General features: G+C 45.1%; 1 protein-coding gene across 5 annotated transcripts in view; it reads left to right on the forward strand.

Annotated features, from left to right (window-relative positions):
- The window catches only part of WWC2 (WW and C2 domain containing 2), a 196,323-nt gene that overhangs the window by 82,205 nt on the left and 96,725 nt on the right, over positions 1 to 17,393 (forward strand). For all 5 annotated transcript variants that reach the window (XM_053256668.1, XM_053256664.1, XM_053256667.1 and 2 more), the window contains exon 2: positions 4,221 to 4,330. In XM_053256668.1, the coding sequence (XP_053112643.1) occupies positions 4,221 to 4,330 (110 nt within the window). The remainder of the gene's footprint in view (positions 1 to 4,220; positions 4,331 to 17,393) is intronic.

Consider the following 17,393-nt stretch of genomic DNA (forward strand, 5'->3'; position numbering starts at 1 on the left):
TCATCTAGTGCCAGGTTCGGGTCTGCAAACAGGCCGTGTGCTTTCAAAGTCACAAAGCTTATTTCTCTTGGAAGGCTGCCCTTCTGACTCTCTGAAACCCTAAATGTATGTGAGTTTAGTGACATTGCATTGGCATAGCACTCAGTGTGCTCTGTATCAGTGGTTTCGCAATACGGCCCTGACCCTTTCTAATGTGTCTCTTGGGTGGATCAGTAGGCAGAGTTTCAACCCACTGGCTGTCCTATCCCAATCGGTGCAGTATGAAAGGCTGCGTGTGCATCTTTTCCTTCATGATTTATTGTCAGCGCTGGGTTATCAGTGGAGCAACCCTCTCTTTCTCTACTTCTTAATTTCTTTTTTCTAGAATTATTCTCTTAAGGACCTTTAAAGCATGTTGCAGGCCAGTGTGACTCTTGGCCTCTCCCCCCCCCCCCGATTTGTTCAGATCAGAAATTGCAGGAGAGAGCATATGTGTTTGAACTGATTTAGTTACACTCAGGGAGGCAAGAATGAATGTAAGTAGGTTTAGACATCGGGTCTGCTTTAACTAAAGTTTATTTAACATGCTTGGATTGGAGCCACAGGCAATTGCCAAATCTTTTTTTGTTTTGCCATATTGTGGTTGTTCAGGTCTTGATCCTATCGTTACCTTGCATGAGCTAGGCTTGCCTTTCTCTGCATGAGAGTGCTGAGAGAGTGGGGGTACTGAAACAAACCAAGATTAAACCACAACTGTGAGTTCAAACATCACTCAATACCTTAGTTAGGATTAACAAATCAACTTTAGACCATGGGTTCAGATTGTGATTTGACTGCCCCAAATAAACCATGGTTTGTTGACTGGTACAAGTTCAGACATGCAAACTAGCCACAGTTTAGACAAAATAAACCGTGGTTCCACATTATATTTGAATCCACCCAATGAGAAAGTCCTTGCCATGAATGAAGTACTTTCTTGCTGATGCAGTACATTTTAGCTTTGGTCATGCAATAATCCTAGATTGGTTAGTGGGTCGTCATTTCCTTTGTGAAGAAGCAATAGAACATGAATGGCCAAGCTGCAGCATAGGTACCAGCCATGGCAAAGGCAGTGGAGATTTGAACGATAGCAGGAATACCCAGAAACCTAGCTGTAGTATTTACCAGGGTTGCACTCCTGTCTGTTTTTCCTGTGTTGAATTGTTTGTTTCCTTTTTTTAGCTCGGTGGAGAAGTAGTGAAACTATACTAAGGCATGGAGTGGGGCTGGGCTTGCATATGTACTGTAGTGCACATGATGATGATGATGATGATGATGTCATCAATGTTCAAAGTTTTGCAGAGAAACTAGAAAAGATGGGTTCTTGCCCCAGAGAGTTTACAACCTAAAATTGATAGTGGCAAAGATAACAGAAGGAAGGGAGGAGACCAAAATAACAAGAAAGAGAAAGAGGGGATCAAAATAGCAAGGGATATTGTTAGCAAATGCAATTGCTAGTTTGGTGCTGTCTCACATCTTGGGCTCAGCTTAATTGCCAAGGAGGTTGGCCACCATTGATGTGGTCCCAACATTGTGAATATTCTTAGATTTCCTTACCACCTTGATTACTCTGTTTATATTGCTATTGCTATTGCTATTGGTACTTCCAAGAGACAAGAGCTGCACTGAGCATCCTTAAGGTCCTAGCCAAGCAGCAGTACAGTGACTCTTGGTGAAGAAAGGTCAAAACGTGTCTAATAATTAACCTGTGCTGTAGAATACACACTATGATTTACATTTACATATGTCAAAAGAAGATTGCTTTATTTATTATAGTGTGTTAAAGATAGTCGTGCTTTTATTATTAACCTAAAATGATGTGATAACTACCTGCTGAAGGAGAGGGGGAAATCCTGCTTGCCCCATGACCTGTTCTGTTCTAGTCTATTGGACTAGAATCCTGTTCTAGCTCCCTCTTTTAGCCAGAGCTTTGTTTCTACTACTTGGGCTGAACCCCTGTCTGATAGTAATCAGTTTCTGGACAGGTTGTGAGCTGATGTCACAAAGCATGGAATTTGCTATTTCACCTTCCCCGCCCTCTAGGATCACTCTGTAGGCTGCAAATATTTTCCTCCTCGGAGATCAAACTGCAATGTTTTTTGTGATGTGTAGGTTAGGATACCACTGCAGTGGGTATTTTTTATTAAGAATGCTAAGCTACATAAATGCTTTGAGTTGTCATTCGGGTATTTAAAGCCCAAACTAGATGTGATGGAGCAGACATAATTGTTTACACCTGGCTCTACCCCAGTGATGTGTAAAGAGGGTGTGCTTCTTGTGCTCTAAAACTGAGTTATGTGGGTGAAAGGAGTTAAACTCACCCCAGCAGTTATTTCTCTTCCTATGGCTTCCCCCCTAAATGCTTTTCTTCTAGCCAAATTCCAGTTTAGTTTTGGAGCTCAGCTAAAAAGAAAAGTGCCAAGGGGCACAGATAGCAGAGCGGTATGCCACAGGTGGGGGTGGGGAACCATTTAGTACATGCATGCACACACACCTCATCCTGTTGCTCTAAAGGTATTGTGCATATTCAAGGCTCTCCCAAGGCTTGACAGTTTTTTCCTTTGGATGTAGGAACCAGTCTAAAAATTTAGGAGCTAGACCTTGGACACTTGGCAGAATCATCAGATGGATATTGTGGGCTGGGGGGAGATGGTGAATGGGATTCTTTTTATCCCCTTTACATGTAACATACTCAGGCGAGTCAAATGAGCAGTGTGCTGCACCAAAAGGAGGTCTGCGGGGAGAGTGGGCTTAGCCCGCTCTCCCCACAAATGATACAAAGTTAGCCCTGGCTGGCCAGATCGGCCACCCGCACGACTGCCAGCTCCGTCACAGAGCCGGCAGGGGCTGTGGGGATTGGGGGCCGTGCGGCCCCTGGAAGTTTCAGGATGCCCCATGTGAGTGCGTGGGGCATCCTGGAGAGACCCCCGAGCCCGGGAGGTTGCTTGCAGCCTCCCGGTGGGGGTCTTCTTGTGTGCCACCATGGCATAGAGCCACACCATGGTGGCACACGACCAAAAAGATGAGGTTAATAGAGTGCTCACTCAGTTAACCTCATCTAAGGGGAGGGATATTTATGGAGGTTTGCTGCGCGGCTCCCGTTGCAGGACACGATCGGCCTAGGCTTCCTAAAAGCGGGCTAGGCTTCCTTAGCCCTCTTTTGGGTGATCGTGAGAATAGTCTCACTTACTTGTATGTGTAAGTTAGGGTTGCCTGGGAAAAACAAAGATTTAAATAACTCTGCCTCTGTATGTCCTAGACTAGGCGCCATGGTTAAATTTCTAGGCACAGTGGCTCCCTGGTGCCTGGGATTTGTCAAGCCCTGCTCCCCTGCACACATGAAGGGTGCTTGCACAGTCAGAAGGGGGTGGTTTGGGTCTGGGAAGAGTCCTTTCCCCATCCTGAACAGACAAGCAGAGCCTCCGTTGGGTTTTGCTCACAGATGAGTGCTGCAGCAGCGAGTCTGGAATGGGGAAGACCTCCAGGAATCAGGAGAACCTTCCCACCAATGCACCATGTGGCCAGGAGGCAGAAAAACCCAATGACATCAGCAACCATGCTTTGATTTGCCACTGCGAGAATGAGGCAGGGAAAGCCCTATTCAAGCCATTTCAAGCAATAGAGTGGGTTGTGAAGAGTGGCACATTCACAGATCACAGCCTCTCCAGCTGCAGCGCTCTCTAAAAATCATGGTGGCCTGCTGCCAGAACCTGCAAATGGAGTAGAAAGTGAACATATGATCCACAAACCCAGTTCTGGGGTCCCTGCTCTGAACTAACTGGGCTAGGAGCAGGGTTATGGACAGCCTAGGCTTGAGGGTTTTGCTCTGGTTCACATGTGCATGCAAACCTGGGTTAGAGGCAGATAACTCAAGTTTGTGTGATCATGTGAAGAGGCTTTATATGTGTTTGGGGCAGACCTGGGTTTAAACCCGGCTAGTCTGGCCCAAATAAAAGTTATATGTTGAAGATTTTCTTCTGTTTAATAATGTCAGGTTTAAAAAGAAAACAAAAACTCCTCCTCTTCACTCTTGTCAATGTTTCTTAAACAATCGTTTCTCATTTACTCTTTGAAAGTGGAGATATTGAACAAGATAGTTCCTGAACCAACACTTCTGAATTAATTTGCTTAATTTTCTTCATGTATATGTCTAGGGCAAATTCTACAATCTTAATTCAATTACTTTTTGATTTTGTTTTTAGGTTAACAAAGCCATTATCCTTTGCAGACTGTGTTGGAGATGAGCTACCATGGGGATGGGAAGCTGCATACGACCCTCAGATTGGTGTCTACTATATCGACCACGTAAACCGTAAGTGTTTTCTCTAAGTGCTGTATTGATTATATAAGAAGGCTTAGCCAGATTAGACTCTGTTGCTAGACTCTTAACAAGGACTTGAAGCGGAAAGATTTCTTATGAGACAGTTGAAACTCCCCACAGGAATTCTCTCAGTGTATTTTCTTAGGAGAAGAACTGACATCTAGTGTTGCTGCTTCTCTCCCCACCCTTCATTGTTTTCAGTGCTCCGAAATCCTCCTATCTATCACATCAAGGACATTCAAATGGGGGGTATCCAGGAGTTCAGTATTACATAGGACTGCCTGTTAACTTTAAACCTCTGCGTTGCTCATTGTGTGTTTCTGTTTATGCAAATGCAAGATATGAATTTCCCTGAATTTCTTGGAGGCAGCAACCTGTAGTGAGGTGTGCTGAGATGGCAGAGCATTTGCTAAAGAGAGCTTTCACTGCTTAGCTCTATGGAGGCATGCCCAGCACATGGATGTGCTGCGTTTCCTTGGGAAGGCGACTGGCACATATGTGCCACATGTATGGTGGTATGTGTGTATGCATGTGTGTGTTGCTTACAACCTGTTTCTCCTGAAAGTGTCTGAACTTGTATTTTTGAGCTGATATTATGGTAAGGTTATCTGAAAGATGGGTGCCAGATGTTTGGACAGGGGCACAATTTCAGTGCTTGCCCTAGGCACTATTTTCCCTAGATACGCTCCTGGCCGAGAGTTCTAACAAAAAAACCCCAATTTTTAAAAACAACTCACTGCCTACAGGGGGCGCTGCTACAGCTGCAGGGTGTGTGTGTCTCTGACAATTCTCCCTCCCCCTGCCGGCCTCCCCTTGGTCTCCAATTGGTTCAGTTCGAGTGATTTTAGTCCATGTGTGGCCCATTCTGGACCTCTTCATGCTGGCGGTGGCCATTTTGGAGGCCGCCGCACATGCACACTGGTCATCTGCATGACCCAGGGGGTATGTTTGGGGGGACCCAAAACCGAGCATGCCCGGTTCCATTCGAATCCAATTCGGACTTGAACCAAACTGGGCAAACCGGTTTAATGCCCATCCCTAGACTTCACCCACCAATGAATATAACACTCTTCCTCAATAGTGCTGTCAAGTTCCTAGTTCTGAGGATTTTCTTCAACTCTCTATAGGCTTCTAAATGTCATGGAATGTGACTATAGGCAAAGAACTATATGTGCTCAAAGAAGGAAAATGCACAAGTGTGTGTTGTAGCAGCATATGCTGCACACGTGAATCTCACATACGACTGTGCAGTTCTGAACTTTCAATTTTTTTAAAAAAATATCCCTGATAACCTGCCGTAATCACTTGAATTCAATGGTTTGCAAACTGGGCTCCTCAAACAGAAGATCAGTCATGGCATACGGGCTTCCCAAAAAGCCAGTTTGCTCACTGATGTCAATCTTATCCTGCAATGCACAGCCATAGATATATTGTGCATTTTCTGGGATGTACTCTACGTTCCTATGGGTTCATTTGGGGATATGAGGACCAATATTCTCATCATTCTGCCAGGCCAGCATTCTGCATGGACTGGGTGTGCTCCAGGTCATGACCTAGAATCCTCTACTATAGGCGGGATTCCCAGTTGATATGTTGCTTGGGAAAAGGTCTCTGAAAGTAGAAACTAATAATGTCTAATTATGGGTCTAATAATGAATAGAATGTTCAGGCCTACCCAATCCTTACTAAAGGAGGGAATGCAGATCCCCCCCCCCCAGGTAATTATAAACAACCAGATGCTGGGATAGAACAGGTTCTAGACTAAGTAAAAGTGGTATGTCAAATAATCTAAAATAATTCAGAAATACAAATGTAACACTTTAGAGGGCAACAGCAAGGGAAATGCGTAAGTTTGATCAAGTGTACCACTTCTGGCTTGAGACATACACATACATTTGTGCACTGTAATGTCAAGTTAATTGCTTGCTTACTCTCCCATAATTTAAGCATTTCTGTTTTGTGTGCTGCTTAGCTATTCAGAAGAAGTTACTGGCTCATTTATCATTTGAAGTATTCCATAGACTTTTAAAAAGTCATTTTAATAATACCAGTTCTAGAAGAGTAGCTGTGTTAGATTGTAACAGCAAAAACAAAAACAAAAAACCTGAAGAATGTCAATGTGTGTGCTACCTATGGGGAGCAGGACCATATGTATGGTCTGCGCCCTCCATATGTTCATCATTACTTGTGAAAGGTCCTATACTTGTTTGCACAGAGAATCTTTCACAACAGGATTTTCCACAAATTATGAGGAAACTATGCATAGAGGTGAGAGTGGAGCCTGCAAACATCCCATTTCTCACATATGCACATTGGCTGCATATCAAAGTAATGTGTACAGTCCTATTGTGGAAATTTATCATGGAGGATCTGTTATAGAAGGGTCTTGCACATGAGAGCATCTTTTTTTTTTTTTTTAAGGGAAATTGGTCTCCAAGGGACAGTAGGGATTTTTTTTTAACATTATACACCAATAGAAAAAGAGAACTTCCTTGGGTTAATGATGGTTAAAATAGCTGAAACATTGCTCTCTTTCACCATGCTTGACAGGCAGCAACTCAGTAGGTGGAGTTTCCCTCAGCATTTGAAGATGGGAACTGCACTCATTGGTTCTGGCTATCATGCAACTGAAGTGCAGGCAGAATATAAACAGGTATAATTATAACAATACCATACCACCCGCATGGTAGATAAAGTTGCACTTATTGAATGTCTTTCTGTCAGGCAACTGTTAAAAGTCCTGGCCCCTCTGGTCCTTACAAGGAACTCAGCAGTCCCTTCCCTATATGGGATACAAGACTGGAAGGTGGTAATAGCCAAACAAGAATATTGAGGCCTATCTGTTTTGAGGTGAAATGAAGCAAAATGAAGGAGGAGGTCACTGTCTGACAGAAGCAATCACAGCTAAGGAGCTGAGGCTTATGTGAATATGGGAACAGGCCTCAGACATGAGTTGAACCATTCAAGTGTAACGGTTGCCCTTTATTTTCAAGACATTTCTCCTTTCTTCGGGGGGGGGCAGATTTCACCGACTCTGACAGAAGCCCATTTCAGCTGTTTCCAGGGCTAAAGGCAAAAATTGAGGGGACACTGACCAGCCACTCTTCACTTCCCTCCACCACTCCTCCACAAGTTGCTCCCTTTTGTTAAAGGTGGAGAGAAAAATCAAATTAGAACATGTATAAATATTGGAGCTTAATACTGGGAAAAATTGAAGGAAAGAGAAGAAGAGGATGACCAGCAGCAAGGCGGATGGACTCAATTACGACAGCAATGAATTCATCACTTGAGAGACTTTAAAGGCCAAGTTGAAGACAGATCATCCTGGAGAGAATATATCTATGTGGTTGCTAAGAGTCGACACTAACTTGACGGCACACACTCACTCACTCACTCACTCACTCAATAAACATGTTATATGTTATTTGTACTAACACTAAAATGGTACACACACACACACACACACACACACACACACACACACAAACAATTTTTCACTGCACAGCCTTTCTCTTCTCGCAGCATCTACCCATGTTTTTGTTGCTTCCTCACACCACCCCATATACAACATGCACAGAGTTTTTTTCCCCTGGTGTAATTTTTGTTGTGCTCTTGCAGAGTGGTACTATACACTGTTGTACCTTCTGGGTTTTTCAAAATCACAGGTTTTGGGGGTCAAATTATTATAGGAAACTTCACCCTCAATGCTCACTAACCAGGCCTTCAAGAAAGACAGGCAGTTGTGATATCACAGGGGCATGGCCAATCTGGAACTTCAACCCCCCCTTTTTTAACAGTGTATGAGCAGATTTCAGCAAAAAACAACCAAGTGACTTGTAATACTTGAGAATTGAACAGTTAAAATTATGTAGGAGGCACCTCCCTTGACCCTGATAAATATTGGAGGGTGGTCTACTAAGTAGTAGTAATGGTTCATCTAATTACTCCCCTGATGCATTTTTGTTTGTTTTTTTGTAATGTGCTCTTATGGATAATGGTGGAATAGATGTGTTTTTGTTTAGTTCAAACTAGTTTTTCTTCATTGTTTGAGACTGAGAAATAAGGTACTTAATGCTCACTTGGTGGAAATCCATGTTGGCATGGCAATTTTGTTGAAACCTTTTCTGGAGTGCAGTAGACATCAGGTATGTTAGGTGCAGGAGCTGGTGCTCTGAAAAGAGCACTCTTTGTTTGAGTTACTGGAAGGTAAGCCACCTGTGATAAGGGTCAGAGGCAGGTCATTTGTCTTACATACTAAAGTTGAGATTGTAGCTTTTAATTCACCTGTCTGGAATGCAACGGTCTGATAACTGTGAACTGCAGCACGTAGGAGTTTACTAAAAGATGCATTAACTTTTAATTGTAGAAATGGCATTTGGCAGGTTGTTTTTGTGTACATTATCAGTTTTGCAGAAGTGTAGATGATGGATTAACTACTGCACTAGTTGCATTGGCATCAGCCTTTGTACTCTTTCAAATAATGCTTCCTCCTTCTGCTTGCATTTTTCAGTAAAGGCCATTTGTTTTTTAAAAAACAAATTAATTAAACCTTTTATAATGTAACAATGCAAATATTGTTTGAAAGACCAGGGGAGGAGGATGTGACACCTCCCAAGCTGTCCCGTGTGGCCTACGTTCTCTTGTGAGAATTGATATAATGGAGTGGCTAGGATTGTTAATTGGATCTCTGATGTCCTTGGCCCATGAATTCACTTGGAGGCCTTAGTCAAGTTGGGTTCAAATGTCATTAAACCATGGTATAGCATTACTCGGGCTCTCATACTGTTCTTCCACTTCATATGGTGTATTGGGGAGGAAAGGTGAAATTTTGTTCACAGTTCAAAACAAATTAAGATTTGTCATTGGGCCCATTTGGACATAGCACCAAACCAGCGGTAAACATGCAAGAGGTTTGAGTTTGTGATTGTCCAAAAGTGTGAAGCCATGGTTTCATCACCCAACTGTAGCTCAGATTTTGTTCCCAAACCTGAACTTAAACCCTCAGTTTGTAATGAATTTTGCTGTTGAAACCTGAGTAGAAGGCAGCATTGTAGCACTTTAATTATGCCGCCGCTGTAACCTGGGTTTTGTACGCAAGCTCCTCTTGCCGCCATAGAGAGGTTGACTCAGAGCAGCCCAGAAATGTGTCAGTTCTTGGGTGGCCACATTTCTCGCTGGCTGCCTCTTGAAGCTGATGCCCTGCCCTCTGTTGTCTCCTTGCTCTACCTGCCGCTTCTTAGCAACAGGGATGCCATGTCTCTGCAGTTCCCGAATTTAGAGGGATAGAATGGCATTGGAGAAAGCACACTTGAAATAAAAGTAGAATAGACACACATGCAAGGAGCCCTTTCATTGACCTAACACCTGATGTAGCCCCATTCCTGGGGCTCTCAGATGCTATCAGTGGAGTGTGGTTTCTTTGGTCTTAATGTACACAAAGGTAAGGGAGGGGGGAACCAGACCAAGGGACATGCCCAAAAATCCCGAGGGAAGACACTGTTTGCTGAACCAGGAAAGGGCCGGGGCTTGTTGTCTGGTACTCTAGGAACAGATATTATTGACTTTCTAGGAGCGGATATGAATATTAAGGCAGACAAAGAATCCTGGGGTTTGGTTCACTCTACCCAAGGATCCTAGCAGACAAGGACCCAACACACACTTGTCCTTGTGCCAGAGGGTTAACCTTCTCATGAGGGGGCCAATCCACCAGATAAAAATTTCAGCTCTCCATATGACTGCACACTCATGAGGTAAACGTTCAAACTAAAGGGTGCCCCACTGTCGTGGGGTTCCCAGCACCACTGGTTAACGATAGAACTCTGTATCTTTCCCTTCCACCGAACCCTTCCAGACTTCAAAGTAGTTCTGTCCGCTTTGAGTGTTCAAGCAGTTTTCGTGGGCAGACAAGGAGAGACCAGGAATGAATCATACATCCCAGGCTAATCAGTACCGGTTGGGCCCAACTCTGCAGCAAAAGCAAAATGGCTGCCACAGGGATCTGTGGTGCCCTGATTAGCCAGGAGATTGTGACACTCTAAACTGAGCATGGAGATGTGTTGTGTAGAGACCAGACTCTTTTATGGGATGCTAATATTCCTAGTTCCTGGCAGTCTCCAGGACTGGGAGGGATGTTGCCAAGGGACCCTTCCTGGGGCTTTAGTGGAACTGTCAGCGGGACCTGGTGGTAAAACCCCTCCAGCCCACATGCATATCTCTATGGCCAAGCACTCTCATGAAAGAGTGGTTCACTCAGAAACAGGATCCATCTTCACCGCACTGGGATATCTAGTGTAATCAAATCCTGCTCTAGATGGATAGTTCTGCTCATGAGATTTGGCTGGGACTGAGCATGCTTTCATCATGGGGAAGGGCCCCCTCCCTGAACCAGCTGGTAGAAAAATCGATCAAAATCACCAAAAACCAAAAGGGCAAATCCTAAACCATTCTACCGTTTTCCTAACTGTCCAGTTTTATGCATCTGTACATCACTACTCATGCATGGGATAGGGAAGGGGGTCTTGGGGGAGGAAAATAGAAATCCCTGGGGGCATGGGGGTGGTGGTGATGCATCTCCTGACATATCTGCTGGAGAATGGGCTGGTGTGGGTGTGTTACAAATGGCCATTGCTGGTAACAAACTCATTCTACAAACATATGAGAAAAAGTAGAAGCAATGCTTGTGCAGTCTATCTTTAACCAGTACAAGTGGGAGGAGAGGGGCCCAAACCTCTCTCCTCGGCGGGGGGGGGAGAGGGTGGCAACTGCAGAAGGCAACTGCAGAAGGCAGTGGTGCTAGTAGTTTGAGGAAAGGGTTAAAAGGTCTTTGCCCTGCCTAGGGTGGGTGAATGCTGACTAAAAGGCACAATTGGGCTTAACACACCCCTTCTAGCATCATGGCCAATGGTTTCAGCTTCACTAGCATGCTGACGCATTGCTACAGCCTCGTGACACAAGCGGAATGAAGCTTGCTGGGATGCAGCCTGGATGGACCAGGAAGAGGGAGGGGTTCCTCTGCCCAGAAGCCAAAAGTTTCCAAAGATCCCACAAATATTTTCCTCCCAGAGGTCTCTTGTAACTGCGCTGTTTCCAAAAAGAAAGAAAGACAGTAGGGAAACCACTATTTTATTGTGTGTGTGCAGAAATTGTTTGTGCAGAAGGTGACACAGTCTTTGTCAACCCATGATTAATTACTGTTTGTGCTCCACTACTGGTTTTCGAAATGAGTTCATTTGAAGTGACTTGTATTGCAGCAGTTAATGGTTACTGTATGCATGACGGCCTCTGATAAGGTATTTAACCCACCATTGTGCAGACGGGTCCAAAGAACCTGGCTGCTGCTCCCTGTGGAGCCGCCCCATCTGCCCATTGACATCTTGATGCAACAGCATGGCCATATGCAGAAACAGGGCTGCACTGCACCATGTGCAAGGCACTTCAGCCATCACCAGATTTCCAGCCTCGCTGGGAATGCCTTTCCCTGCCTCGAAAGGCAGAGATGCAAGCTCCCAGCCAGGCTGAAAACCCAGCATTGGCTGAAGCTTCTCACAAACGGGGCCACCAGGGGCGTAGCTATAATTGAATGAAAGGGTTCAAAGAACACGGGCCCCCAGCTCCTGAGGGCCCTCCAGGTCCATCTCTCCCTATTTTCTTCATTATCTCCCTCACTCTGGGGGTCCGCCAGAGAGAGGGATGAACATGGGCCCCCTCTCCCCTAGCTACGCCCCTGGGGGCCACGGCCACATCCCTACACTTCACAACCCTTCTCACAAATGGGGTCACAGCCATACACCTTATGTTTCCTTTTTAAAAAAAATAGAGTTGGATGGACCAAATCACAAGATTCATCAAAGCAAAAATGTCAACTTATAACTTCTGTGCAGGATTTCTCAAAACAGACAGTAGCTGGCTTTGATTCTTCTGAGAAAATTCTCCTTTAAAAATCTGACAAGGGAGAGATACAGTATTTGTTGAACTAGTCAAACCATAGAATTGTCCTAAAATGTGGCAGTCCTCTGAAAGAAGGAAAAATCTTACAGCAACTTGAGTTTGAAAGTTAAAAGGAAATCCATTGTGATTCCTACGAACTTTCAAGGTTGGAATGTTTGTCCTAGTGGAAGATGCTGCTGTAGTCTAGAGCAAGTCTTCACTAAAAATGGTCTGAAAATAATTGTGTAACATAATGTATCAATTGTTGCCATTTCAGCTATATGTTAACATCTGTTTTACTCCTATTTAACATGTGTTGCGCCTTCCAGTTTCTGACCAATCCTCAGTCTCCTCCAGGTGTATGAAGACAAATGGATAAATGGCTATGTGTTTACAAAGGTTGGCTTGAGACCCCACGTTAACTTCTTTCTTCTGTTACCACACTTGCTCATACATGTGTACAGTACACACATTTGCATCTATGCTTTTGGACCAATTTAGGGGGCCAGTTTTGCTCAAAACCAAATTTGCAGGAGATGGGCTGTATTCTAGACAGAGGCAGGACAACATTAGGGTACCTCAAAGAAGCAAAAGACTCAGAAGCAATGGAAACAAGGAAGTAACATTAATTTGTAAAATGCAGAGGCACCATGTAAAATGTGGTAGTTGACAGCTTTGGTAGAACTTCAGTTGTGCAGGGAGTGAAAGCAATTCCAGAACAAGATGAGGAGGGTGAGGGAGCAAAGACTCTAATAGTCGTGTGTGTACGTGCGCATGTGCACGCATGAGTGCATGTACACACACACACACGCACACATGCACATTGGAATTGGTGGAAAGAGAGGGAGACATAGGGGAGAAAGATCAACAGCAGCTTTGATACCTGCCCTCCATCTGCTATTCTGGACATGATGCCAAAGTGAGTGACTTCCACTGGGAAAGACGTAGGGGGTCCCAACTGCAAAGGCTTTGCCAAAGTGGCAGGCAAGGAGAAGCAGCAGGGTGCCAGCTTGGCACAAAATTCCAAGGTCTGTGGCACTCAGTGTGGCTCTGCCTAGTAAAGGGGAGCCCTGGATTTGCCAGGCAGCTGGGCTCAGAGCTTAGCCCATGGCAAGCCTACAGGGAATGGCCCAGCCTCAGTGGCTCAAGGATTTTGCTTCCAGGGAACTCTCAGGCAGTTAGGCACAAGGATCAGCCTGTGGCAGGCCCACACAGAGAGGAACCCAAGGACTCTTAGTTCCAAGAGTGTCCAGGCAGGGCAGCCTGGTGCGTGTCTCCCCACAACAGGCTCTGACTGCAAGGAATGCTCAAGCATATTGTGATTTCAGCTTTACTCGGTGGTTCTTGACCCTGCAGTCCAATGTTCCAACTTAAAGACTCAGAAGTGCAGTGATTCTGCTGAGGAGAAAGGGTTTGAGCACATAGACAGGTGCTCAGCTGGGCAGACCTCTGGGCAGTAGATGGCAGCATATGCCACCAAGTTGTGGTTCAAGAGCAGAGGCTTTTTATAGGACTTTGCCCCCTGAAAAGTTCCAAAGGTGGGAAAACTTGAACATAGACAGACAGTGTTCCAGTACAGGATCTTGGAGATAGTATATGGATGTAGTAGCTGCAGTTCAGATGGAGCACAGAACAAAAAGGTTCTATTTTGCCAAATCTACACAACAGATTTGGGATATGACCTTGACTGCAATCTGGAATGTGTTTTGCCTGCTTTTAGAGATGGTCTCTTTTGTTTTCAAGATTCTTAGCTCTGTCAGAAATTCTGGCTTCATTAAGAATGTTGTGTTTGTGGGTGGGTGTGGGGAGTGAATCACCTTTTCCTAGGTAGCTTTTACAATAGTTCAAGATTTGCATGACACAGTTGTTTGATCCTAATAGCGGCCACCTTCCCTCCTGGCACCAAATACTTGTCTGTGCTTCATTCAGCTTTTCTCCTGTTGGCAGCTGCTTCCCAAGTTTCTAGGGCAAGGGGAGAAGCTGTTTGACAGCTTCCAAAAATGCCTGCCAAGCTCCAAATGAAAATACTGATGTCTAGTTGCTCTTACTGTGATATAGACCTCACGACTCCCCATCATGTTGACAATTCCCATGTTGACCACCCAGAGATGGAAGTTTAGGATGGTCTACAAATGGGATAGATACATAAAATAACTTATAGCTTTATGTCTGAAGTTTTCTTGGCACTTATGAATGGTTCCCTTTTAATAAAACATATGGATGCCTAGGGCAGGTTTATGACATGCTGAGGCCCTAAGCTATGTCAAGCTGAAAAGCTCTACAACATTAGATAACAGCTCAGAAGTCCTGCCCTGGTGTGTGGCTCACCCCTTGTCATTGCACTGCTCACAGTTACAGCAAAGTTCATTCAAAGAGGTAAACCTGCCTATAATCTGTGATGGTAGGCATTGGTCTTAATCGGACCTAGGTCTAATAAAACTTACAGTAATTTATAAAGTCAAAATAATAAATAATTGTGTAGCCATATACTGTACATATATTTTTGTCAGAATGATTGTGTCAGTTTCAGAGTCCTTTCCCCCCTTTCTCCTTTATTTTTCAAACAATTATGTAAAACTTGAAATTTAGTCATTTGGGGGGTATTCAAAGGCCCCTCATAATGTGAAGTCCTAAGCTGTAGCTTGTGCCTAAATCCTGCACTGTGAGTGCCTCATGTCTTGTTCTGACTCAGAAGGCAGATTGTTCCCTGGTACCTGGAGGTGAAGATAAAGTTTAATTTGGTGATATGTCCTGGCAGCAGGAAGACTATTTGTCCAACGACCCTTAGCCTCTTTGGCATCTGTGAACATTGAGCTGATGTCAGTTTAGCACACAGAATGCTGAAGATTCCCGTCCTGGCAGGATTAAGATTGGTTGGAGTGCTGGGCTTGTATCCTACAGGAATCAAGGCAGGAAACAGGGCTGTATAAACGTAATTTAGGAGAGTCCATTGGGAGGCAGGTCCAAAATGATGCATGTAAAAGAAGCAGAAACAGATATGCAGTGGAGCAGCAAGCATACAGACAGGCAAGTAAGGAAGCTGGGAGACTGGAAGGCAAATAGGCAGACAGACAAGTGAAGCAGGCTGAGGAGCTGAATAGACAAGACCAGAATCTGGCTATGGCCCAAGCAGATATCTAGTTCTGACCTAGAAGCATTTATAGCTAAGTCAGGTAACAGAAAATCAATGGGCAGCATGAGCAAGTGGGAAGTACAGTCAAGTTAGAGGTTGGAAGGATAATGCTGTTCCTTTCTTCTCCCCTCCTGAAACTTCAACGTGCTGACCAAGAGGCTCCTGATCTCAGTTCTGCCAGATCCTGAAACTGCCTTACAAAGAACGGACTGTACCTCTATGTTTCAAGGCATCCCATGTTGCCCTTGGCTATTTTGATGCAGCAGTGTGGGGAAATCAAAGCCCCTAAAGCAATATGCTCTGACCCAGTTTGTTTGCTATCTTAATGCAACTCAGGCTGACTCCCCCTTATATAGGACAGTCTCTTATTTTCTCACACACACACACACTCACGCATGCACACACCCCTATGGGAGGGACACCTGAAGACTCTCACTCCCACAGTTAGCAGGAGGTGCAAAATTAACTGCTCTGCTGATGTGCCAAACTCTTGACAGGAACGATATATTTCCCTGATACTGACAGAACTGGGATGAGACTCAACGTGGTCCTGAACCTGTAACACCCCTCTTGGATAAGCAAGTGATCTTCTTTGAGCATTGACTATGTGCTCACCTAAAAATGCCAATTCTAGAACACAGAAGCAAGTGTGCCAAGTTTAAAAATCCTCTTTGGCATACAGTAGGTAGTAGGCAAAGTAAGTAGCAGGTTGTTAGCCAAAGACATAAGCACAGTACCAAAAGTGTAACATTAGGATTTGCCTTAGTCTTCACAGCAGTGTTCCCTCTAAGGCTTGTGCACAAATTTCTTGATGTCCGCTCAGTTGATTTTAGATCTCACTCAGGAAGGCCCCGTTCTGAATGTACATGCACACATACTGCCTTGATACTGCTGCCCAGAACAAAATTCATTCTGTGCACACATGAAAAAAAGATAGAGGGAATACTGCTTCACAGCGATAATTGTGACATCGTGACTCACAATTTAAAAAACAAAAACAGGGTGTCTTCCTAACTGCGATTTACTGCTTCTTTGTAATGGTTTAAGCATGCATACCTTAAATCGTGGTTCCTTACTTTTTTCTGTTGATTAGACCTCCAGTGGATCGCATACTACCCAGAAAAAGGTTGTACCTATGGTCTGACCTGGAAAAAACAGTTCAAAATAGAATGTTACGTGAGTGCATGTGGGGAAAATCAGTCACAACTCCCTGCTGTGGGATGAAGCATTGCTGGTCTGGTGATGTGGTGACAGCCAGCAACCTGGATGGCTTTAAGAGGAGCTTCTGAACTTCATGGAGGACAGGTCTATCAACGGCTACTAGTTGGAGGGCTATAGGCCACCTTCAGCCTCAAAGGCAGGATGCCTCTGTGTACCAGTTGCAGTGAGTAACAGCAGGAGAAAGGGCATGTCCTCAACTCCTGCTCTAGGCTGTTCCGAGGCATCTGGTGGGCCACTGTATGAAACAGGATGCTGGACTAGTGGTGTGCCTGGACCGGTCCGGAGCCATGGAAAAGGCCTCCGGACCGGTCCGGAATTTGGCTGGTCCGGCAGCGGCGGGGGGGGAGTGTCACTTTAAGGGTGGGGGGGTAGTACTTACCCCTCCCGCACTCTTCCCCCTCCAGCGCTCGTCTTTAAACAAATGTTTTTGGGGCGGCAGGGTTCCTCCCTGCCGCCCCTGCCCCCATCATTGCCTGCAAAGCTCTAAAGTAAGTAGAAGCTGGCATTACGTATGTGCCCGGCACGGCGCGCACACACCGCATACAACACGCACGCTGGCTACACTACCCCCCCGCCCTTAAAGTGACACTCCCCCCAGTGCCAGACCACGCCTCCGTGGTTCCGTGCACATCCCTGTGCTGGACTAGCTGGTCCTTGGGCCTGATCCAGCAGGCCTGTTCTTACGTTCTTATGGCATGCCCCTCAATCTGCCAACTGAATTCACCTGGCCCGTCCTACTTCCTGTGTCCAGCAGTCACCTTGTCTAGTTTGCCA

Source organism: Hemicordylus capensis, chromosome 5, assembly GCF_027244095.1.
Source record: "Hemicordylus capensis ecotype Gifberg chromosome 5, rHemCap1.1.pri, whole genome shotgun sequence".
In the NCBI taxonomy this organism is placed as follows: domain Eukaryota; kingdom Metazoa; phylum Chordata; class Lepidosauria; order Squamata; family Cordylidae; genus Hemicordylus; species Hemicordylus capensis.